Below are 24,989 nucleotides of genomic sequence, written 5' to 3'. Positions count from 1 at the left end.
GACTATTTAGGAACTAAATTAGGAACTCAATTTTGACTGTCATACCAGCTTGATCATCACTGGAAATGTCCTGGAAAAGAGTGGGAACCCTGAGCAGCCTTGATGCACAATTCCAGTTACATTACAATAACCTGCTTTTTTCCCCCTCCTACAACCTTGTTTCATTTGCATATCCCAGGAAAGATTACCCCCTTAGTGATAAAGTCTCTTTTTAACAGTCAAGAAAATGTCAGATATCAGTCCTCTTGTGTGAGCAGCTGTAAGGACGGAAACAACAAGACAGGATGCGATGCAAAAAGTTTTTTAATGCAGTAATTAGACTACATAGAGAGCGAGAACAAATTAGAAGAAAGCTTTTGTACATGACGTCATACAACGACTCCGAAGCAGAATAACAAATAAATAAAAATGTATTTAAATGATCGTCCCCGTCCCCCTCTTTAATTTACAGAAATACTGGATTCCACCCACAATTATTTTGAATAGAGAGTGAAAGATTTGGAATCAATCTTAAATCCTGATGCCAATAGAAGCTGTCGTGAACTCCATCTCCCACAAGTCAATGCAGCATCGCCAGTGGTACAGACCTGCTGTAATATAAAGGAGATTATTTGCTAAATTTTAGCTTTATACATGATACGAGCGGGTTTGGAGGTGTTCTGAGTTACTATTAAGCATCTGTAGTTATTGAACACTACACAATAGCTCTTATGGGTATATAGAATATAAGTTATTGGGTTGAGGGGATGGATTCAGACACTGATAAGCTGGGGGAAGAGTTCATTAGCGAACATGTCCTCCCAGGAGCTCTCAGAGCACAGAGGAGAGGACATGTCACTGAAAGGGGAAGGGGACCCTTCGTATCCGGAGTCGCTGTAGGTATCCGCCAGGCAGGCTTCCTTGTCCAGGCCACTGAGGGCGGGGGAGGACTCTGCAGAGAGAAAGTCAACCACCTCGCTGTGAGAGTCATAGCTGGGGATGACCACTTCCTCTGGCTCATCTTTGACGCACACCGTCTCCGTCTCCGTCTCCTCCTCCTCCACCACCACCACCACCTCCTCGGACATGGTCAAGTCTTCCTCTTCGATCTTCTCGTCTGTCTCGCTCTCTGAGTCGCTGCACAGCCCACCGCTCACCTCCTCCACGGGCTTGGTGTAGATGTGGTCAAAGTGGATCAGTTCATTAAGGGCCTCCAGCTTAACTGGTGGGGTCCCCAGAGACGCAGGTGTGGTGGGAGGTACTGGGTTCCCCCCTCCGACCAGCAGCACCTGCGGCTCCTGGCACTCCTGCTCACAAGACTTGAGGAACAGCTCTGGGTCAAGGATGTCCAGAATGCCCAGCAGCAAATCAGACTAGTGAGGAGGGGGGGGGAGAACAGAAGATTAGCCCACTAACCCATGACCCGCCTCAGAGTTATTACAGAGCTGTCTTAGGACCAGGATTTAAATCAGAGACTTACCTCATTGTCTGTAGAGTCAGTACTGTCTGTATCCATTGAGAAGTCTTCAGATTTAGGGACTGCTGGGCCTGCACCTGCTGCGGAGGCACACGTAGCCTGAGTGCTGCAGACTCAGAAGACCCGATCCCCAAACCTGTTTCGTTCCCGGTGGACAACAGACCCTGAACCTGTGGTCAAAATAGATAAATCGGGTGAATTCAGGTCTCACTGCACACTGAAACTGAACCTGCTTCTACGCTGGGCTTTAAAATCCTCACCTTCTCCTTTGTGTCGAGGGTGTCCAACCCCAGTCTCTGTCTCAGTTCCTCGTTTTCTGTCATTAAGCCACTCGTCTTTTCCCGAAGCAGCCTGTTTTCAATGTGAAGTTTCTGATTCTGCAGGAGGGAGAAAAAAACAGACGTTTGCACCTGAAACTTGCAGCTGTTTGTAGGGGAGTGATGCATGACGTGAACGAGGTTAAAACTAGGAATGCACTCTGGTTTCATATGCAACACTAACATGTTTAATTCTAGTGTTTTGTTAATGTCAGTGCTGTAGTGTGAGAATGCTGGGTCACATGTTTGCACAATATCACATATGGCTTATTAGTTATGTAGGCATGTGAGGAAAGTGGAGGGGGGAGAAGGGATGGGCATTTTTTTTATGAATGAGGGATCCAGCATTTCAACATATGACTTAAAAAAAAAAAATGTACCTCCAGCTCCATCTCCAGGACTTGCTGTTCCAGCTCCCCCATCTTGGCCTTTTTTCTGTCTCTGGCTGTCTGGGCTGCGACTCTGTTCTTCAGTTTCCTGGATTTTTTTTTTTTTTTTTTAAAGGAGGAAATGGAAGAAAAAAAAAAAAATTAGAGGAGGAATGTCAGATTCTTTCCATGATGCTGACTAAGCCCTTCTGACTTGGGTTCACTGTACTGCGCAATCACCGGCCATGTTCCTGCCACGCAGGCATACCAGGATATCAGTGTCCCTGCTCTGTAACAGCAGCCGGGCGGGTCCACGGACAGGCAGATCACTCAGATAGTAGTTTGACAAGCTGGTGCAAAGTCCAAAGGTGATACACGAAGGACGCGTGGGTGACTTATTAATTCAAAGGGCCGCTTTAAACAGATAGCATGGCCTATTTATTTATTTTTTTTATATATTAGATGATGCAACATTGCCCTACTTCCTCTGTGGGGGGTTTAAACATGAAATCAGTTCACTATTGTTCCTCAGAGGGATCAATATGTTTGGGCGTGTCCCTGCCGTGGACAATGACCGGCTGTGCGCCTTCATTAGAAACCTTTATATTTATATTCTCAAACATAGAGAATAAAACACAACTGACCTGCGAAGTGCTTTCTCTTCCGGACTCAGGTGTGTGAGTCTCTGTCTCTTTCGTATGGGGGGCCCCGCAGAAGAGTTGGAGTCTGAGTCCGAGGACGCCTGGCTCAGCGCAGACGGTAACACCACAGAGATCGGCCGGCTGAAGCCTGCCTGTGAGCCGCTGGATGAGCCGGTCTGCTTCCCGGATATCAGGAGCACTTTATGGGCTGCCCCAGTCCCTGTTGCTGCTACCACCACCATGCTGGTATATCCTGTCGGCGCTGTGAAATCAGAAAAAGTCGGGTATCCTTGTTTAATTCAGTGGAAACCTTGAGGTTTCCTAGTGGCCCCAAACCCCGACGATTCTCAACTGCTGAACCAGATCAGCTGCGCCTGCGATCTTTTCTACTATCGTGGTAGTCGTTGATTGGCTGCTGGTGTGTCTGACGTATTCCGTTTGTGGGCTCTGATTGGTTGCTGATGTCATTTGCATTTGAAGTTTCTCCCTGATTGCAAAGTAACATACCCAGAGTTCCTTCCAAGTGTAGTTTCCAGTCAGTACCTGATGCAATATCTGTTTTTAAAGCCACAACAAGTTATTCCAGCTCCTTTCTTTTAATCTATCAGCATAGGACCATTAAACCAAATTCAATCAATCAAGCTTTATTCATAGAGCAACTTTCATACAAATCAAATGCAACCCAAAGTGCTTTAGAGCGATTGAAAACAAGAAAGATAAGATAAGATATTACTTTATTGATCCCCCGGGGGGGAAATTCAGTTGTTACAGAAACCCAGACATAAGTACAATCAAGCAGAAGTTTCAATAAGTAAATAGAATATAATTAAATAAAATTAAAATAAAATAAGTACAAATAAAAATAGATAAATCAAGCTAGAATACAATTTAGATATATACAATGTTACAGTGGAATTTAGATTAAATAGAAGTAATTGCAGGCAGTATTAAAAATGATTCAGTAGTGACAGGTTGACATGGTGTGATTATGGTTGGCAATGACAAATTAAGCAATAAATAAAAATAAATATGGGTATGTAATATGACCGTGAGTTGTAGTTACACTAATAATGTAATATAACATAATGTAATATGGTAAAGATAATTATAATACAGTATATTGTGCATTATAATGCCAGCAGCAGTCAAGAGAGAAGAAGCAGAAATTTAAAAAATGGCAAGACATATTAAAAAACAAAAATTTAAGATAGAGACTACTGCACACAATAAAACATGTGTAATTTAAATAAGTTAAAGCGTAAAATTAACATTAAGAATATAAATTGTTGAAATAAATTAACCCTCCTATTATGTTCCGGGTCATATTGACCCATTTCAAAGTTTAAAATAAATAAATGTTAAAAGTCTTTTTTTGGTATGAAACTTCTTCTGCTTGCCTTAATTAGCGTAATCAACATATACAATGAAAATGGTTCATTTCACACATTTGCAACCCCCCCTGCATGTTTATATTACACAGATACTGTTCGTGGGTTAACTTGACCCGGCAGTCAAAGTGGAGGCTAAAAGGAGTCAGAAGGGTCAAATAATAATTGTTTCTTATGCAACTGTGTGAAATATTTCACCCCATTCACGAACACACACATGAACAACAAGTGAGTTATCCTCATTGAACCATGATCTGTGAGGATTAAAGAACACTGTTGTACTAAATATTGATTTAAACGGTTAGTAATGGAGTTGATAATGAGATAGAAAAAATTGTATTGGGATTTTTTGGGTTTTGACACTTTTGGATAATTAAACATGCCCTGGGTCAAGTTGACCCAGGAACATTAGTGCTGTTCCTGAGAAACGAACATAACAGGAGGGTTAAAAAGAAAAACATCCACTCATACTTCTCAGATCTGTGTGTTTAGTTCTTGCATCAAATTGTACCCACACAGACCCGCTCAGTCCACATCATAGATTTTTGGCCTAAAGGGACTTTCAGTGTATTGATTGGGACAGTGTGACAGAGATTTGGAGTTTCCTAGATCTGTATGTCTCCCCCCATACAGACAAGTACAGACAAACACCAGCATACTTTCTGTTGGTTTTAAAAATCTCATAAAAAATGACTTCCTATCTACTTTTATTATTCATGTTGTGTTATAGTTATGACTGTTCTCCAAAGTTTGACTTACTCATAATAAAACTTTTTTCTCATAATAATGACTTTTTGTTAAGTATTTATAAATTTCCTGTCATAATTAGATTTTTTTTCTCATATTTTTGCCTTATATTACATTTTCTTTTTACATTTTTTTATTGTCATAGTAAGGACTTTATTTAAAAAATATTAATTTGGCTAATTAATTACAACTTTTATCTCGTAATTTCAACTTTTGATTATGAACTTTTATCAAATACTTATAAAGTAAATCTCATAATTATGAGTTTTACTGATAATTTTGACTTTTTATCTCATAGCTATGACAGCATGTTGAATTTGGGCTTTTTTCTTTTTTTTTTAAACTGTCAGAAATGGGCTTCAATACAAAAACTCCTCACATAAGCTTAAACACTAACGCTTTTTGTCACTTTCAAACATCTGGCATCTATTTTTTAACTCAATCAGATCATGATAAAGAATATTTTTTATGTGGCACCCCAAAAACACAAATAGCCTACTTGGAAGGTTAAACATGACAAATGGACAACAAAATATCCATTGAGTTATTCTTTATTTCTTGGTTCTAGAGATACAAGGCTTCTTGAAAGTACATGTTATGCTCCAGTACTTGCATGTTCTTGCTTTTGACCCGCATTCATTTCTTTCAAGGAACAATACAAACAAATAAAACAAGCCTTTCCACTCTGATGGCTTTCCCTGAAAGCCTTTTTTAAACTTCCTGTAAAGGAATGATTGAGTGGTTGTTAGTTGCTCATTGTCAGTTTTTCCTCTGCGACTAAAACAGGCTTAAGATAGGCATGTGATAGCATTTGTAGTGTGCAGCAGTTACAGTAATCTAAAGTCTATTTACTTTGATTAAAGCAACATGAATTTATCAGTGTCCAAGATAAATGTGCAATGTCCTGATACTGGTGACCCTTTAGCATTTTCTGCTGTGCTAATAATGCTTACAATAGTTTATGAAATACAAGACATATACTTGTTATATATTTTTAAAAAAACATTGAAATATGGAGTCTGTTTTTCCTCTGACAGGGAAGGCTGGAGATGAATTCTTGAATGGGATATGAGGGGAGTTCATCCTGAGGAGAATGGTGATTAATTTGTCCTACCAGAGGCTGTGGAGTTATTTTATAGTTCTTGTTCAAGTTAGCTCGCCATCTTCCTGCATCCAGCAGAGCATTGTTGATTTCAGATCAGAATCAGAATCAGAAATACTTTATTCATCCTGGGGAGGGAAATTCAGAGCTCTTATAAACAGTATGTGAGAAAGTTAGATATCAAAAGAAGAAGGAATAAAATAAGATATACCAATAAAATAAAGTCTATACAGAAGCGCAGAATAGTTAGAGTTAGCTATGTACAGAAGTGCTGGGAAATGAAGGAGAGATTTGCAGTCCATTCCTCTTATCCACAAAAACCTGACCTATAAAAGGTCACAGAAAAAATGGTTCTTCACTCTTACAAGCAACAATCCTCACCAGATTAGAGTTCATTCCCCCCTTGCTCCACAACATTTACACACACACCAAACCTCCCTACAAAAAAACAGCACTGGAAGCTAGCTTGGAAATATTGGTAACACTTTATATTAACTACACACTTTTTTATTCTGTTGAATCAATATCTGTGACTTCTGTGTTTTAAGATGCTGCTGGTCTTAAATCTCATTAATGAATTATTTGTAAAGCATATTAAGTCCTCACTTTAGATCAGCTCACAAAACCATGAACAAGCAGCTTATAAGTCCTTTGTGACTACCTTGATTAATCATAATTTGCTATGTAATAAGGTGTTCACTAACCCTTATGAAATGTTAGAATCATAACCTGTACATTTGTTTATAACTGGTTTATAATGACCATAATAGCTCATTTGTATTTGGTGAATCAAACATTTATAGAGTATGAACAAAGAGTTAGTTAACACATTATAGAGAGTCATATTCATGAATAGTAAAACATTTATAACTGTGTTTTTACATGATATATAAATGAGTATTAATGTATGAACAATGCTTTACAGATGATGAGTTAAGTATTAATTCATGCTTAACTAATGCTTAAAAGTGTGTAGTTAATATAAAGTGTTACCGACATATTTTACGTTACGATTCAGCTTTTTACAACTTTGAATTAAATGTAAAGTTGGCTTGGAAGTATTGTATCAAACTGGTTCATGAGGTTTTATTTAATGTTAATTCTCATTGAAAAATGAGGCAAAACTAGTAGTTCATGAAATTATAACAAAAGGGAAAAATTGAATGTAGGAACAACAACATCAACTTTGAACAAAACAAGAGGTGACGTTTCTCAGTTCACAACATGTGTTGAATAGTGCGTGTCAAACTGATAAGTATGAATCTGAATGTAAGAGTTTACAGCCTCATAATAAAACTTTATACTATGAGAGATTGTGTAATAATGCATGCCATCATAATAAAACTCCTCAGGTAGCTGCAAGTATTTTACCAACAAATACCTATCCACTTTCACAATACAAAGTGTTCCCCCAAAGTAAATGTGCCTTGTCAGAGGCTGTTCAGCCGAAACACCTCAAGCAAGTTCACAAGTAACCCCCTATTTGTCTCCTTAACAGGAATTCACATTTCTGCAGTGTCTGACCGGTGTTCTTGTTTACAGCTCGTAGCCCTTTGCTCCCGTCGTCTGTCACCTCAGTGGGAGTAACTGCAGCAGCCCGAGCAAACACAGGCCTGTTTGCTGAGCTTTACTGGCATTGCAGAATCAACATCTGAGAAAGTAAGAGCACTTGTTTATGATGGTTGTTTATGGATGTGTCATGGTGGAGTTTTAGTATTGAAGAAAGCAAACAGGATTTAAATACAGGATGTCCTTTATTTCAAACATCATTACATGTAGGGATAACTCCCATAGCCCTTAAGTTACAAGCCTTGAAGTATAAAAGGGAAATGTGACTGAACATTTCCTTTTTCAGGTCTCTGTACGTCAAGAGAGCTCACAGGGGAAAAAAGTTCATGTTACACTTTTCTCTCGACTGGTGACGAAATGCAGTAAGCTATTTTTCAACTGGTAGGGGATCTCCCCTTCAGAAGTGTCACATTTGTCATCAGTAGGCGGCCTTCTATATTTGTTAAGCTCTCAAGTTATTCCAACCTACAGACTGTTTAAAGAAGTGGAAATCCCACCATGAATATATCACCTGTTGGTGAGCGTTATGTTTTGAAGACGAGAGTACCATTTTGGACATCTTACACTTAAGAGTGAGTGTATTTGCATGAGACGGGGGAGCTGGTAGGAGTGAAAGGTTAACTAACACATTATTATCAAAGCTATACAGAATGCACCAGTGCTCTGAGATCACAGGCAATCAATCAATAAAACAATGGGAGCAAACAAAAACAGAAGAGTAGACAACTTGAAAGGTCTGTCAGCACTTTAATGACACAAAGAGCCACTATCAGTCTGATATTTGGATCAAAAGGAACCAACAACAAAACACAACAAAGTCACATTAATCAGAATCAGAATCAGAAAATACTTTATTTATCCCAGGGGGGGGGGGGGGGGAATTCAGTCATTACAGTTGCTCAATACACAATAGGTTATACAAATACAATAATAGGCTATGCTGAAAATAGATACATGGTTGAAGTCTCTGGAGTTCAGGAAGATGGCACTCTGGTGGTCTGGAGTCTGGCTATGGCAGCATTGAGAACATTGGACGCCGTAGTCGGGTTGGCAGAGGAATATAAATCCCACGTTCAGATGTCTGTCCACCACAGAGTCCGGTTCTGCTCAGGGATTCTACCTGTTCAGGGACTGAGGACTTAAACGTGATGTGATGTGCTGGCAGCACCCATAACCTAAAAGTTGCCTGGTGTTTCTACGTAGCAAAAGTTACTTCTCACTGCACCCTTCGTTCACTTAGTAGTGACCATTAAGTCTGTTTTAAAATGGTCTGTATGCTTCATATTTTCTTTCATTTTTCCAAAGAAGATTGAAAAACAACTGATAGATTTCAAGTCATAGCATTAGCACTACCTCTAAACCTTGAAATTGATAATTGAAAAACACAGTCAGGGTGACTTTCTCCATCGTGAGGACCTCCTCTATTGCTGTTTTGAAAAAGTTGATATCAGAAGTCCCGCCCATTCTTGATTTGGATTTGCCAGTGATGAGTAAGTGACAGTAATGAGCACGATGGGGTCCAAAAGTTGAACTCAGAGCATTATGAACACAGCGACCAAAAACAGCTGATGCTGAAGGTGTTTTTGCGCTTAGGACATTGAACACTGAAAATGAAAACGGCGCTGAAAGAAGTTGCTGCCAGTGTAAAAATGGCGTTAATGGACACAGGCCCTAGAATGTTTTTTTTCCAGGACACTGTCACCATCAAGAGATTTAAGTCTTGCTTTCTAAAATAGTATAACAAAGAGAATGTTCCATTAGTGCTCTGTAAGTGTCCTGAGTTACATTTGTTATGATTTGGCACTGTAGGTAATAATAATTGATCAAGTGGCTGCTTGATCAATCATATAAGGTGGCATCTACCAGCTAGCAGCACCTATCTGTCACTGAAGGCTGTCAGCCCTTACATATGCACATTTTTAAGACTTAATTAAATGTATCTTATATGCTAATTTTCAGCTTACAGTTGAAATGAAGTGATTAAATATTTGTTCTTTTGCATTACATGAAGTTAAGGTGTTAACTTAGATTCGGGAGCAGGACCACGCCTAAACCACACCCTCAATCACCTGACAAGCCTTCTTAAACGTAGCCAGCCTACTCCAACTGCTTGTCCGTGATTCTTCAACCCACCCTCCCTCACCTTACTCTACTGCACTTAACCTATTTCCTTGTCCTCTCCTACTCAACTCGTGCTCGCTCCTTCTATGCCCTGTCTACTTCCAGGTACAACCTGGGTCAAGATCAGCTCCGGCAGGATAACGCTGAGACGGAACCCCCATCCTGAGTCTCCTTCTGCTGGGCACACCACGCACAACTAATTCATTAAATGTTCAACTTATATCCTTGTGTGGCGTGGTCCTTGCTAGTGAATCTGCTTTAAAGTTGGACATTTTAAACCAAACTACCTCACTGACCTCCTCCACCATCACACTCCTTCCCGTAACCTGCGCTCCTCACATGCCAACCTCCTGTCCCCACCTCACAGAACCAAGCACCGAACCTGGGGGGACAGAGCCTTCTCAGTAGCCACCCCCACCCTCTGGAACTCACTCCTCTCCCATATACAAAACTGCTCTGACCCTTCAGTTTTCAAATCTCTTTAAAAACTCACCTTTTTAAGTTAGCTTTTCATTTGTGATTGTACTGTTGTGTTGCTTTGTTTGATCTGTGTTATTTGTTATTTGTTTATTTTACTTGTATTGATTTTAACAATTGTACAGTGTCTTTGAGTTTTTGAAAAAGCGCTATATAAATAAAATATATTATTATTACTATTATTATTATTAACTCACTTTTGGAGCCAGTCTCAAGTGGCTAAAGGAATTTATGGTTGTCTTCTTTTTCCCCTCTTGTGGTTTCTGTATTTTAAAACCAGGGTGGGACAGAGGCTAAACAACTCTAGAGAATTTTAACCTTTCTGTCAAATAGCTTGAGGGATTTTTTCTTTTGTGTGTCATTCTTAACTCGTATTATATTCTGTCATGAGCACATACGTAGATCTATCGTCAATCTAACTGTGAACAAATATGCGAGGCATAAGTTAAAAGTCAAATACTTTCTTTTGTTCTGTTCATGTTAAATGCAAATCACATGTTCAGTCCACATTGTTTCGAAACATTTCACAGTGAAACGTCCCTGAGGGCTCAGGCCTCAGTAGGAACGTGTAGAGCCGAGTGTCTGTAAATCTGTAAGTACTTAATGAAAATCCTCTTAAAACATGATGTGCTTACCTGGGAGTAAAAACACAATGCAAGAACAAACAACTACAGCCCACTGAGTACGGCCTGAGACAAGAAGATTGAAGACACTTTACATGTAAAGGTTGTTGTTGTCTGACTGGTTTAAGGAGCGTTGGGAGAATACTTGAGCGAGAGCTTGAACTGTGACGTGTTTGGCCTTGAGGAGGGCCTCTTGAAACTCCTGCTTCTATTAAAACAAATGTTCAAAGACGGATGCATGACTACAAATAGACTCACTCTGTTTGGTTGGTTTGTATATTATTAGCAGAAGAACTGGAAAAGCCTGAAAACGTTTCTTCAAACCAGGATTCTAAGACTTTAAGGAATATAAGTATAATGTATAAGAGTTATTATAAGGAACGGGAGGTTATGCATATTAGAATCCCATCAGGAGCTGAGTAGGACCACAATGTGAACTGTGTGGACCCAGAATATAAGCATGATTTACTTATACAGCTAAAAAAACATCTTTACCAGCTCTCCTAAACATAATGAGGCACAATCTATATAAAATTGCTGCTCTTATCACTATCACTTAACCCTCCTGTTATGATGCGGGTCAAATTGACCCTTTTTAAAGTTCAAAAATCTTTAAAAAAATGTTAAAAGTATTTTATTTGGTATGAACATCTTCTACTTGGCTTAACAGGCGAAATCAACATATACAATTAAAATGGTTCATTTCACATTTTAGGCAATATATGCCTTCCAAACCAGCTAAAAAACATCTAAAAATCTGGGCAGCATGTGACAGAAGAGGTGTCTCATGTTAATTTATCAACATCACTTCAATAAAATAAAAAAATATTTCATGTAAAACTATGGTATTTATATTTAGGTCTTTCCAATGTACATTTTAAAAAGTTTTAACATGAATTTTAATGAAAAAACGAGTGAGTTATCCTCATTGAACCATGATCTGTGAGGATTAAAGAACACTGTTGTACTAAATATTGATTTAAATGGTTAGTAATGGAGTTGATAATGAGATTTAGAAAAAATTGTATTGGGATTTTTTGGATTCTGACACTTTTGGATAATTAAACATGCCCTGGGTCAAGTTGACCCAGGAACATTATTGCTGTTCCAGAGAAACGAACATAACAGGAGGGTTAAAAAGAAAAAACTTCTCTCATACTTCTCAGATCTGTGTGTTTAGTTCTTGCATCAAATTGTACCCACACAGACCTGTTCAGTCCACATCATAGATTTTTGGCCTAAAGGGACTTTCAGTGTATTGATTGGGACAGTGTGGCAGAGATTTGGAGTTTCCTAGATCTGTATGTCTCCCTTGGGATTTTTTTGGGTTCTGACACTTTTGGATAACTAAATAGGCCCAAGGTCAAATTGACCCAGGAACATTAGTGCTGTTCCTGAGAAACGAACATAACAGGAGGGTTCAGTTTGAGTTACTTTCTCGCAATCGGCATATTGAAAATGCTCTCATCAGCTCTGGACTGGATTTTGATCCACTTTTCTAAATCAGAGATGGTTTGGATCCAGTAACTCTTCAGGCTGCTCTCATATCTGTGCCTGCTGTTAATATTTCCAACTCTGAAGACCAGCCTGAGACGAAAACCAACATTTTTGCCACAGTGTCAACAGGCAGAGGTGAAATTTGCTGGACTCCATTGCGCAGATTGAGTTGATATGATGTTTGTTATGTTGTCTCTCACATTCCTTTGCTCTAAAGAATTAATTACCATTTTTATTTGGTTTTGACCAATCAGAATCAAGTTTTTTTTTTTTTAAAGAAAGTAAGTAGTAGTAGCAATAAAGTATCACATCTTCATCTTAATCACATTTTCCCACACACACAAAATTAACACATCCATCCTTCAACAACCTCCCAATCCTTCAACACATTCCTACAGACTTGTATACAAGGCACAGCAGAGTCTTAAATCACAGACTAGATGAGCTCTCAACATGGCAAACCAACAGAATCAAGTATTTAACAGAACTGGGTGATGAAGAAAGATTAACAACTGTATCAGAAAATTTGCTTTTTAAACTAAAAGTTAAAAGCTTGTGATCACTAATATGTGAAGTCAAAAGTGTATTATGATTCCTTAGGTTCATTTGAGCTTACTGTGTCACTTTTTTAATTCATCATTTACTCACTTTATTTTAAAATGTATTACTCTTAATATTAACTGACTCATTTGAAGTCTGTACGAAATCATTGCAACACATCCTGGATTCAGATCATCTTCATAGGAGGCACTGAGGCTCTGAGAGGAACTGTGTGCACAGCTAAACCAAGTATAGTGGTTGCTAGACTAGACTAAACCAGTACTTAGACACACACACACACACACACACACACACACACAAACACACACCCCGGAGCTCACAGTTGGAGCCTGTTATTAAAGTGGGTGGATCCTTCACACTGCAATTCCAAATGGACTCACCCCAGAAACATCTCAGGGCGTATAAATTGCATTTATTTGTTCCAGATGATGACGGAGCTGTGACGAAAGATACAAGCAGGCCTTCCAGATTAAAACTGCACCCTAATAGCTGAATGAGGGTGGACTTAATATCCTGTCTAGGTTTGTTGTGCTAGATCATTGTCTGCTACTTTTATATTTGTCTAGAAATATTTATACATACACTGTAACACTGCAGCACATCATCCCGTCTGTCTTCTCTACAATTCCAATCAGTCTCCAGCTTCCCTGTTGATATTAAGCTCCTATGAGGAACTTTCAGGTTGTGTGAATATTGGCGCCCCCTGTAGACAAAGGACAATGTATCTCTGCTGATTAGCATGCAAATATAGACTTAGCTGATATGTTCCTATTTGTTCTCAAAGCTATGAAGTCCTGTTGTCTGACAAAAAAATCCTGCTTTAATAACATGTCTTGTGAATCTTTGTTCTTAAAAATTCCAGTAAGGGCTCATCTCACACGTCCCTCGCTGCAGAGCAGACGGGCAAAATAACTATACAGACATAATCAGCCTCCCTTCTGACGGTTAAATGTACTTTATATTGAAGTAGAATAAGTTCAGTCTGTTTCACCACCAGCTTACAACACCTAATAGGTGCATTTGGCAAATACCGTTCTCCAAATGTACCTGCAATTTTGCACATTGACAACATGATGAAGGCTGACTAAACTCTGAGTATGATGGTTTTGCATCCAAATGAGTACAGGATAAAATACAGTGAGATGTGGGTTTTGAAAAGTAGAATCCCAACAGGGTGAGCAGGACCCTGAAGTGTGAAGCAGTAAATGGTAAATGGACTTGTACTTATATAGTCTTTCTGACCACTCAAAGCGCTTTTACACTACTCGTCACATTCACCCATTCATACCTATTCACTCACTGATGGTAGAGGCTGCTATGTAGGGAGGGACCATCAGTGTTAGCTAATCTCATTCATTCACATTCACACACGTCTGACCAACAGGGGGAGCAATTCGGGGTTCAGTGTCTTGCTCAAGAACACTTCGGCACGTTACTGCTGGGGCTGGGATCGAACCACCAACCTTCCGATTGATGGGGACCGATTGTACCCACTGAGCCACAGCCGCCTCTTGTCTCCACTTTCCTTTTTGCCACAGTGTCAACAGGCAGAGGTGAAATGTGCTGAAACTCCCATCATGGTATTGGTTTGACGTAATGTGTGTGATCTGGTTGGTTTCATCACATGCAAATGAATGATTTGCTGATGCAAGATATATATCAAAGAAGCCCCTGATAGCAGTAACCTTTAAATGTATATAACTTCCAATTAAGTGTAATTTGATTTCCACACTTCATGTGTTTTGTTAGTAATTACTGTAATTTAAAACAACATACAGATGTTGTTTACAGACTGTGTTGGGTTGAGCTGGCTGGTTTAAAAACATTGACTACTTTATCTTTAGCTGCTGACAGTAACATTAACTACATATCCCAAACTGCACCTCATGTTGTTTCCTCTGCATCTTTGATCGACACCTCTTGAACGCAAAACTTTCATTAGTATTTAATTAGAGGATGTTGTCAGCCCACCCTTAGTAAATTCATGGCATGCAGGGTAAACAGAAACACCCGTGTGTGCTCACTGGGCTGGGTGCAGCTGTAAACAGTGGTTTTAGAGGGCAAAGCCAGGCTGGACAATGGGGGTGAGCGGGGTCACACCCTGGGACAGCAGCCAGCTGCAGGGGGCGGCGGGTCGATGTGTTTGCCTACACCTCCTCCTCAACGCATAAGTCACTCCTTATACCCACGATCCTCTGGGGTGTTTGTCCGGCCTTGAGCCCTTCCCACACCCTCCAGCTCTATCTCTAACTCTGTTGTTTTTAATGTCCCTCTGTTCCCTTCATTTCCTCTTTTATTAATTTGTCGTTAAGCCTTACCTTCTCTGGTTGTTCAGTTTTTTAAATATTGTTTTTATTTCACATTTCAGGTCCATTTTTGCAAAAGCAGCGCTGTTGACCTGCTGTAGTCCCACACCATGCTGACACTTGTGCATGATGCTGCAGCAGCTCATTCAGCTCTTTGCTATCTCCACACCGCTCTGCTATCACTTGGTTCTTTATCTGCATGTGTGTGAGTGCACATGCATGTGTCCAAGCCAATGCACCGATAACGTATCCACAACTTTGCATATACATTTACTATGAAAGGGCAGTAAAAAAACACACCAACGGTTCTTTGCAGCATGTAGCTCTCCCAGCTGTTGGATCAAAGACATCCCTTTTGTCTTTGATTAATCCATCAAACACTTTCTGCACTAATTAACTGAGCTGCATCATGGGAAATAAAACAATCAAACCAAATACATCTTTGACTATAAATTGACCTAAATCCAGCCAGTGGAACAGTGCTTGTTGTCCGTCCTCTCCGTAATTGTCTAAGGGTCTCTGCGAGCACTTTGTTCGCACAGATAAGCCGTGCTTTGTTAGTACAGAGAGCTGACAGAGCGCTCTTTTTGTTTCATGGCTCATGGTAACTTTGCTCTCACTGTACTGACAGACTAACAAACAACAACAACAACATTATTTACCCTGCTGACAGAACTGTAATGTTCAGATACAGAGAGGCAAGACTGTGCTGCAGCCTTGTAGTAACCTGTTGATGCTGTGGAGCTCACATGGTCGTTTTTTTAACTCAAGGGAGTTAAGATATTTTGATGAAAGTTGACCACATAAGATGTGATGAATGTGACTTCTGCATACAAACACACATGCAGGGATAGTGGAGTCCTACATTATTTGAAGCCATACATTTAAGGCTTTGAATTCAAAATCAGTCTTATAGATTTGTGTTGTGTTGGAGCAAAACTCCCTCTGAACAGCATACCTCTGCATTGAACAATAACATGCATGGACTTGGTTTCTATGGACGTGGACAGATCTGATCTGTCATCCCTGATGCAACATGGATCTGATGCAACACTGAGGCAAGAAAGAAGAAGTCCAGCCGCAAGCTGATGAAACCAAAGTTAATCTTCTGTTCATCACAACCGCCGTCTTTCTTCATGTCTGTCTGTTCGCTTTGTGAGGGTCAGACTCGTATCCTACAATGAGAGTGTTGTTTGACACGACATTAACCTTGACCTGACTTCTCCCACTCAGAACTTTGTTGTTGTTGAAGTTTGACATGTAGTGCCCACGCTAAAGTCAAGTGTCACTCTGCCCTCTGGTGTTCGCTACAGCAAAGTGAACAGCAGAAATACTCGTCAAGGCTCGTGACTGACAAAGCACAAGATGATGTATGGTAGTGAAGTAGTGAGGCCTTGTGTGATAGATTTACATGGGTCCTTAATGTGCAGGCGGCGCCTCTGTATGTTTAATTTGTTGCCGACTAGTGCAACATCAAATTCTCTTCATGTTCTTCATATTTTGACCAAAGTGTCAAGATGTTTCCAGATTGTTTTACCAGATCCATATAAGGCTTATTAGGATTAGTTTATTTCACTTTAATTAAATTGCTTTACTTAATTTACCTTACTTTTATATTAGATTGGATTAGATTGGATTGGAGTGATAGTTTAGATAACAATAATTATAATAACAACAGCAATAATAATAATAATAATAATAATAATAATAATAATAATAATTACTCTGAATATTATTTTTATTATCATTATTATTATTATTATTATTATTATTATTATTATTATTAAATAATGATAAAACAAAAACAATAATAATAATGATAAAAATAAAAATAATAATGTTACTATAATGATAGTTATAATAATAATGATAATAATAATAGTAATTATTATATTAATTAATAATTAACAAACTGTGTGTTTCCTTACTTTGATTCAATCATCAGTGAAAAAGAAAACATGTATACTTTGGTCATAGCTTGATATTTTTTTTTACAATGATTGTTATTTTTCTCTGGATGTCCTTTTTCAGTTGATTTGACCACATATAAAATGAGGGTGTATTCCTGCTTTGATAAGGCTTACATTAATATATATTAATATTCTTATTCTTCTTATTATTATCATTATTATATATATATGGAGCATTTTTCGAAAACCAGGTTACAAAGTGTTTTGCATGGACAGCAAAATAAAAGAAGCAGGTCATAAAATCATATGAGGCAAGATACAGAAATAAAACATATTTTAAAAGACATTAAATTCCTTTAAAATAACTCTAAATAGTAAAATTATTTTTATATGTATATTTTTTAAAACAATCAAACTCAAGTTAAATAAAATAGAGTTCAGGTTAATTCAGGAAAGATAAAAGTATGTTTTGAGAAGGGATTTAAAAGAGATCACTGACTCAGCAGACCTGATCTCACTGAAATGCTCTTTCCCCTTTTGTTTAATTTTAGCATTTTGGAACACAAAGTAAACATCTGCCCGAGGATCTCAGCATATGCCCCGTCTTGTATGCTATAGGATAACTGGGAGAAAGGCCATGGAGAGCTTTAAAGTAATCAGTGAAAGCTTAAAATCATTTCTAAAACTTACAGGCAGCCGGTGCAAAAACACTAAAACAGGAGAAATATGGTTCATTCCTTTTGATTGTGGTTAAAACAAGAAGATCAAAAAAATTTAACTACCTGTTTTGCAGAGTTACACATTTAAGGCCCCAAAGCTTTTTGTTTTTTCCAAAATCAGATATAAAAAGGTCGGTAGTTGATTTGACATTGAAACTGGTTAAACTTGGAAAGCCTTTCATGATCAACAGCTCATTTCTGCCTCACTGTGGTGAACTGAAGAATGCATTCCCACACCCAACAAGTCAGTCCAGTCTCTAGTCCAGGATCTGTGAAGTATTAGGAATGTTAAATGACAGGTGAGGAAGCTGAGACATTCTACTAAGCTGGGTTTATGTCTTCTGGTAGTACTCAAAAAGTACTAAACAACAGCCTTACTTTATTTTACATGACACATTTCAAGCAGTAATTTCACCAACATTTGGGATGACTCAGGCTTAAAGCTTTCAGAAGCTGAGACAAGCTCTCAGGGAGACAATCTTCACAAATTAGCACCAAATGTTTTTGAGCACGAAGACTTTGCCGGTCATTAAAAGGTAACATACACTAACCATAACAAGGTCAGGTGACTTCAGCAGCCCCCACTAAGCCTGTGTTTGTTTTCCACAATGACCTTTAATGACCCTTAAAACCTCTGTAGGCTGTAAATCACCTTTTTAACACTTGCAAAAGATTAACAATTCATGAGTAGACTACTTTATGATGTATTTTAAGTCTCCACAAAAATTGAAATCTCTCAATCTTGCCAATAAATGTAAATGAGGCACCTTACCAAACCTCATGTGTCAACCCTTAAGTTTAAGGGGACAGTTTTGGTATTTGTAGAGGACAAATTAATACAAGTCCAGGTTTTAACACTTTGTGCTCTTTATACTTAATGCAGTATGAACAAATGTGACACCACCTTTGCAGATAGAAATCATAGCCCTCTTTAATGCTGAGCTTCTCAGATCTCTCTCTATTGTAGGGAAAACATATGTTGCCTCTTAGGAGACCAGGCTGTGACTAGTGATGTTCAGGTTTAGTTGAGCACACTATCAACCATTGCCATCCCTTGTTGGCACCAGAATTAATAGTTGGTTAAACTAGTTAGTAATACTTGTATTATTGTAAGCTCAAAATACCAACATATGCTCTGACCAAGCTGACTCTTTAAGCGCTGGCTGCACATTGCTTGGAGCTAATCATTAGCGGGTGCCACATTGGAAATGTTGAACTCAACATAACCACTGTTGAGCATTTGTGACGTAAAGAGGCGGGCTTTGAGCCTCCTCGCCAACAGCTACACGGTTCCCGCCTGTCAATCAGGTCAGCTGTGCCTCTCATTGGAAGACTTGTAATCTCAATATCTTCAAAATATGAAAAAATTCACCCCCCGTACAGTGTGTGCCGATCAAGAAATGAGCTATCCAGACTACACTCGTTTTTTGTACCAGGCTGTAAACATGTTTATTTCTGCTGTAAAGATCTTCTTTTTTGAATGGGTGTGTATGTGGTTTCTGGTGTTTCTGCAGCCAGCCTCAAGTCAATCAATCAAGCTTTATTTATATAGCACATTTCATACAAATCAAATGCAACCCAAAGTGCTTTACAGTGATTGAATAACAAGAAAGAAGCAGAAGTAAAACAATGGCAAGACATATTAAGGGAAAATAATAATAATGATAATAATAAAAATAGTACTAATAAAAATAAAAATAAAAATAGAATAAAATAGAGACTAAAATAGAAACCAATGCACACCAAAAATAAAATATATGTTATTAAAATAAGTTAAAGCATCAAAATTGATTAAGAATTCAAATAGTTAAAATAGGGTTTAAAAGGATAAGAGTTGAAAATAAAACTAAGGCTAAAATATCAATAAAAACTGAGTAGATAAATAAAATAAATAAATGAATGAATAGATAGATAAATAAAAACAGAATAAGATAACAGTTAAAATTGCTAAAATAATCAGGCAGCATATAAAGTGGACACTCGAGGATGCCGCTTGAGTTGTACGTAAGCTGTGTCTGTTTCAACTGGGATATGTCACCAGCATGAGCATGTGGATATTAACCTGCAAGGAGGACCCAAGGCTGGTGGTGTTGGCTCTACAAACGTTAGCCACACCCAGCAAACTGATGTGACACACCCACAGACTCTGAGATCTCATGTTAAGCCATGTTAAATAAATTGTGCTCCGTCGTGCCATGTTTTTGGGTCATACTGCTCTCTCTTGAAGCCTTTTTCTTACAACCCAATAAAGTTTTGGTCCACATCTAAGCTAAAAATTGAGTGAACCTATTATTTAAAGTAAAGTAATTATTCAATAAGCTGGTGCTTCACAGAAAGATCTGATTATCAAGAGAAATTGAATTTGTGTTGACTGGCTACCAGCTTGAACTAAAGTCCCTTTGAAGTCTCCTTTAACTGGATCTTGCCCTGGTGTGCGTGTATGTGTGTGAGTCTGAACATGTGCGTGTGCTCCCATTACCACAAAATCAGCAGAAAACAAAATAAGTCTCACAGACATCAAAGAGACCCATGAGGGAAGATGATCTGTTTTCAGTCATGGTGAGCCACATTTCTCTCCCCGACCAGTTCTGCACTCATTTTTCACTCCAACCCCTCCGTCCTCACGTCTCTGCTGCCACACAACCACCGGGTGGCACATGTGGCATAGTGTCAGCACGACCTCTCACGCAAACCAAACAACCCGGCCCGTGTGATGTGCAGACCGGCTTTTCATTTGGGGATTTAGTCGTTTGGGAATCAGCGCTCTGACTCATTGTTTTTCCTCCGCAGAGTGCTGATCTGTGCCTGCAGTCTGAAGCAATGAGGGAGCAATCGAAGGGAACACATTGAACCATCAAAGAGAGTGATGGGGAAGAAAGAGCAGAGACGGAGGCAAGGCCATTGAGGAGATGAATGAAGATGAGAAAGTGAGGTAAAGTGTTACATAGAGTGAAAAGGCAAAAAATATGTGAGGTGGGAAGAAAACTTGGTATTTCCTCTTTTACAGCCTGAAGTGACAACAAGACAAAAACTTACTGGGCTGTACGGTTGTACATCTATAAATCCAGGCTGGTAAATTTCCTTTGTTTATGTCAACAAACTACTTAGAGCTAAATTCCACCAGATCCAGTCAGTCTCCGATCCATCACGGCACCGGATCTGATAGGTTTCTATTCTAGTCAATGTGTTAACTTCCACTGGATCCACTCTGGCTTCGTCTCTGATCCGGGAGGTTGGAGCCCTGAAACGCAAGACTTCTATTTTTGCCAGATGCCGGAGCACGTCGCAGCAATCTCAACAGAGCAGATGGAGCTGGACAGGAAGTCAGGCACCAAAACAAAATGAAACCGTTATGATGAGCCGAGCCGAGCCAGGCCTGGAGTCAACAGGTCAGAGGTTTTCAGAAGACCATAAAGACAACATGGATGAGGAGAGGAGGAGGATAATCGTGGATTCAGTGAGTACAGCGGGAAAACCTCAGTCACATGACTCCAGCTGTCCGGTGTTCCTGCTCAAAGCTGCGTTGTGAAAACACAACCAGTGGGTATTGACGGACGAGAGAGCATGGAGCCGGACTGCAGAGGATCGGAGATGGACCGGACATGAATCTGGTGGAAGTCTGATGTTACTGTTAAAGGGGATTTATGATTTGAACCAAAATAGATTACAAATAATGAATATATTTTAACATCAATAATGCAGGGTCAGTTTGGCCTAGAGGTTAAATCACAAGCCTTACAGTATGTACAGAGGGGATAGACCTCAAAGCGGGCGGTCCAGGCTTGAATCCAGCATGCGTCCCCTTGCCCCCCACTCACTCTCCCAGTTTCCTTCTCTATCCACGGTCCTATTCTCTCAAGAAAGCATAAAAAACCAGACTCAGAAAGTCTAGAGTAAGCGACAAATTGCAAATCAGTCTGACAATGCTAGGCTAGGATACTAAAGTAGAACAAAAAAAAACTGCTGAGTCATATTTTAATTCTTTATTGGCTATTGTTAAAAAAAATCCTGATATCTGTCATTTAAAATTGAAGCAGCCAGTAGCCTGTTAGCATAGCTTAGCATAAAGACTGGAAACAGAGGGAAACAGGCTGCTTTCTCCTAAGGTGAATTATATTCTTACTACCAGTACTCCCAGTGGTCATACGGGTGTGGTAGAAGACTTTTGATCTTACTCTTGTTTTTCCTGAAATGTCAAACTATTATTTTTTTCCTCTAATAAGTTACTATTTACTGGCAGTGACCACAGAAAGAGGCGTTCATGCCCAGTAATATTTTAACAGTGGAGACAGTAAAGTCAAAGAAGTTCCCAGACATGAAAACAGACTTGCTGTTGTGCATACACACACACACACACACACACACACACACACACACACACACACAGGCTGTCCTGAGGGGTGTCATCTATCTCCTGTTTCCAGTCTTGCTTCCTCATCCACTTTCCCGTCATGTCGCCACAAGTAATACCCTCTGTTACCCTTTGATCATCGACAAGGACATCAGCCAGTAACCCTCTTTCTCTCCTGTCTCTCATTTTGGTGTATTGTGTTTCAAGTTTTTCTACATTTCTCAGTTGTTTTTAGCTTCTGTTTGGTGTAAGACAAGTACAGTGAGCCTAAAAACATCTTTAAATCTCTCTCAAGTTTCCCTTTCTTTCTTTTTTTTCTCTTGTTGATGTGTGTGAGTGTGAGTGCAGATTCCATCCATCCATCCATCCAGGCCTTTGAGAACATGTTCACGCCTGTGTGAGTGTATCAACATCATATCCCCCCTATCGTCCTCTCCTCTCAGAGCAGATTATGAGCATTGGGGGCAGACTGGAATCACTTTGAATTCTCCAAAGCCCCCTAACCCCTGGGAACATACCTGTTCCTGCAAGCCTCAAATGTACAGGTGCCTCATTTCAAAAGACTCCAAACCCTCCTCCTCTCTTTCTCTCCCTCACTTCTAGTCGTCTCTCATTTTCTCCCTCCCCCCACCCCCCCTTTCTTACGGCTGCAACTTTACCCCTCGACTGAACCAGAAGCCTATTGAAATACCTCCCCCCCGGTCCAGTCTGCACTTCAAAGTCGACTTTCACCCTCGAGCCAGATCCGAGGGGGAGGTCCGAGCAGGAAAGGGCTCGAATAGTTAGGACTTCAAAGCCTGTAACATTTAGTTATGAGCTGTTTGAAAATTGGAGCACGCTTTGAAAACGTAGGTGATTGATGCTGTCATTTGTCTACTGCAGGGGTTATACTGTAATTATCATCATTTGACTAAAACGCTGATCATAATAAACTCATTTATAAAGTGCTGCTGGATAAACTTTAGAGGGAGATGTTATTTTTCATGATATTCATACAAATGTTTATGTAAGGGATAAAGTAACATGAGCGGAGGGTTCTGAGAATAAGTATCCTGAGGCAGTGTTTGCTGATTTAGGATGTTAACATAAACTAGCATTTTTGCCACAGTGTCAACAGGCAGGGGTAAAATATGCTGTTATTGATTTGATATGTCGTGTGTGATCAGGTTGTCCATAGAGTAACTTTTGCTGTTGAGAATTAATCAGCATTGTCATGGGATTTCGACCAATCAGAATCAGGTATTTTACACAGCCAGGTAATAAATGGATATTGAACAAATGCCGGTAAACCTCAAATGCCATGTTCATATTTGAGAAATAGTATACAATTATGAATAGTCTGCAAATCCCTATCTTTAACTCTCCCTGTCCCTTTAAAGTTACGAACCATAGACCTTTCTGGAGTCCCTGAGCTCCCTTGTCTCGTAGGTTCCTCTGAGTCGCTGCCGTAGACGGCCTGCTGCTTCAACTACTACTATCCATCTCAACACTCTCATCACTCTCTCTTCATCTCTATCCCTCTCTCCAACCCTAACACGGTCTCAGAAGATGTGTGTCTAACATGAGTCTGGTCCTGCTGGAGGTTTCTGCTTGTTAAAGGAAGTTTGTCCTTGCCATGCTGGAAAACCATTAAGACTTTTTATTCTTGCCTGTTACATTCCTCGAATATTGTTAGGGGATGAGGGGAGTACACACAAATGAAACCCACAGGAAAATGAAGGAGGGAACAAAGCGTAAGAAGATTTAAAAGAACTTGGTGCAAAATGAAGAAACAAGAATGACTCAAAACAAGCTTCTGTCAAAAACATGAACTGAAGAGAAGCAAATTAATCTAAATCATGTCTGGCCATGATACATGAGCACTTCTAATTCTAACTGCTATCTAAAAGTAGTATGGGAGGTAGAGCCTTCAGTTATCAGGCACCTCTCCTTTGGAATCATCAACCAGTCAGGGTTCAGGAGGCAGACACCCTTTGTACTTCAAACTCTCCTCTTTGATAAAGCTTATACTTAGAGCTGGATCAGGCTTGGACCAGCTCTTAGTTATGCTGTTATAACCCCCCGCCCTTCCATTAAAGTTACTAACCATAGACCTTTCTGGAGTCCCTGAGCTCCCTTGTCTCGTAGGTTCCTCTGGATCTCTGCCGTAGACGTCCTGCTGCTGTGGACGTGCCAGACACCAGCTGCAGCGTATCACCACTATCATCTCTCTCTCTCTTCATCTCCCTCTATCCCTCTCTCCAACTCGGTCTCAGCAAGATGTGTGTCTAACATGAGTCTGGTCCTGCTGGAGGTTTCTGCCTGTTAAAGGAAGTTTGTCCTTGCCACTGTAACTTGCTAAATGCTGCAAAGTGCTCTGCTCATGGTGGATTAACATGAGATCAGACTGAGTCCTGTCTGTAAGATGGTACTGGATCTTATCCTGTCTTGATGTTGGGTCTTTGTTAATAATAGAACATAGAGTACGGTCTAGACCTGCTCTGTTTGGAAAGAGTCTTCAGATAACATTTGTTGTGATTTGGCGCTATATAAATAACGATTGATTGATTGATTGATTGATTGATTGATTGATTGATTGATTGATTGATTGATAGTAAGGTTTGTCCACCCAAAAATCTACTCTTTGTCCACTTAGTTTATTTCACTTAGTGCATCTCACAGTCAGTATCAACAGATCCTGGTCCTGCTTTTTGACACATGATTATCATGACAGTAATTTTTAAATATTTGCTTAATAATTGAGGTTATTCTGTGTATTTCCCACCTTATCTTTTGTCTTCTTTTCATTGAATAAACTAATCTGAAGCTGTATTGATACACGCACCAATCTCCTGAA

General features: G+C 39.5%; 1 protein-coding gene across 1 annotated transcript; it reads right to left on the bottom strand.

Moving 5' to 3' along the window:
• Positions 1–285: 285 nt before the first annotated feature.
• xbp1 (X-box binding protein 1) lies at positions 286–3,158 on the bottom strand. The gene is given in 6 exon segments (XM_034692226.1): positions 286–1,352; positions 1,460–1,567; positions 1,570–1,626; positions 1,717–1,833; positions 2,154–2,250; positions 2,786–3,158. Coding segments are annotated over 6 exon segments (1,218 nt in total). The 5' UTR covers positions 3,025–3,158; the 3' UTR covers positions 286–752.
• Positions 3,159–24,989: the final 21,831 nt, after the last annotated feature.

Source organism: Notolabrus celidotus, chromosome 9 (assembly GCF_009762535.1).
Source record: "Notolabrus celidotus isolate fNotCel1 chromosome 9, fNotCel1.pri, whole genome shotgun sequence".
Classification (NCBI taxonomy): domain Eukaryota; kingdom Metazoa; phylum Chordata; class Actinopteri; order Labriformes; family Labridae; genus Notolabrus; species Notolabrus celidotus.
The sequence above is the reverse complement of the archived record's forward strand: the minus strand, read 5'-3'. Positions and strand labels throughout refer to the sequence as shown.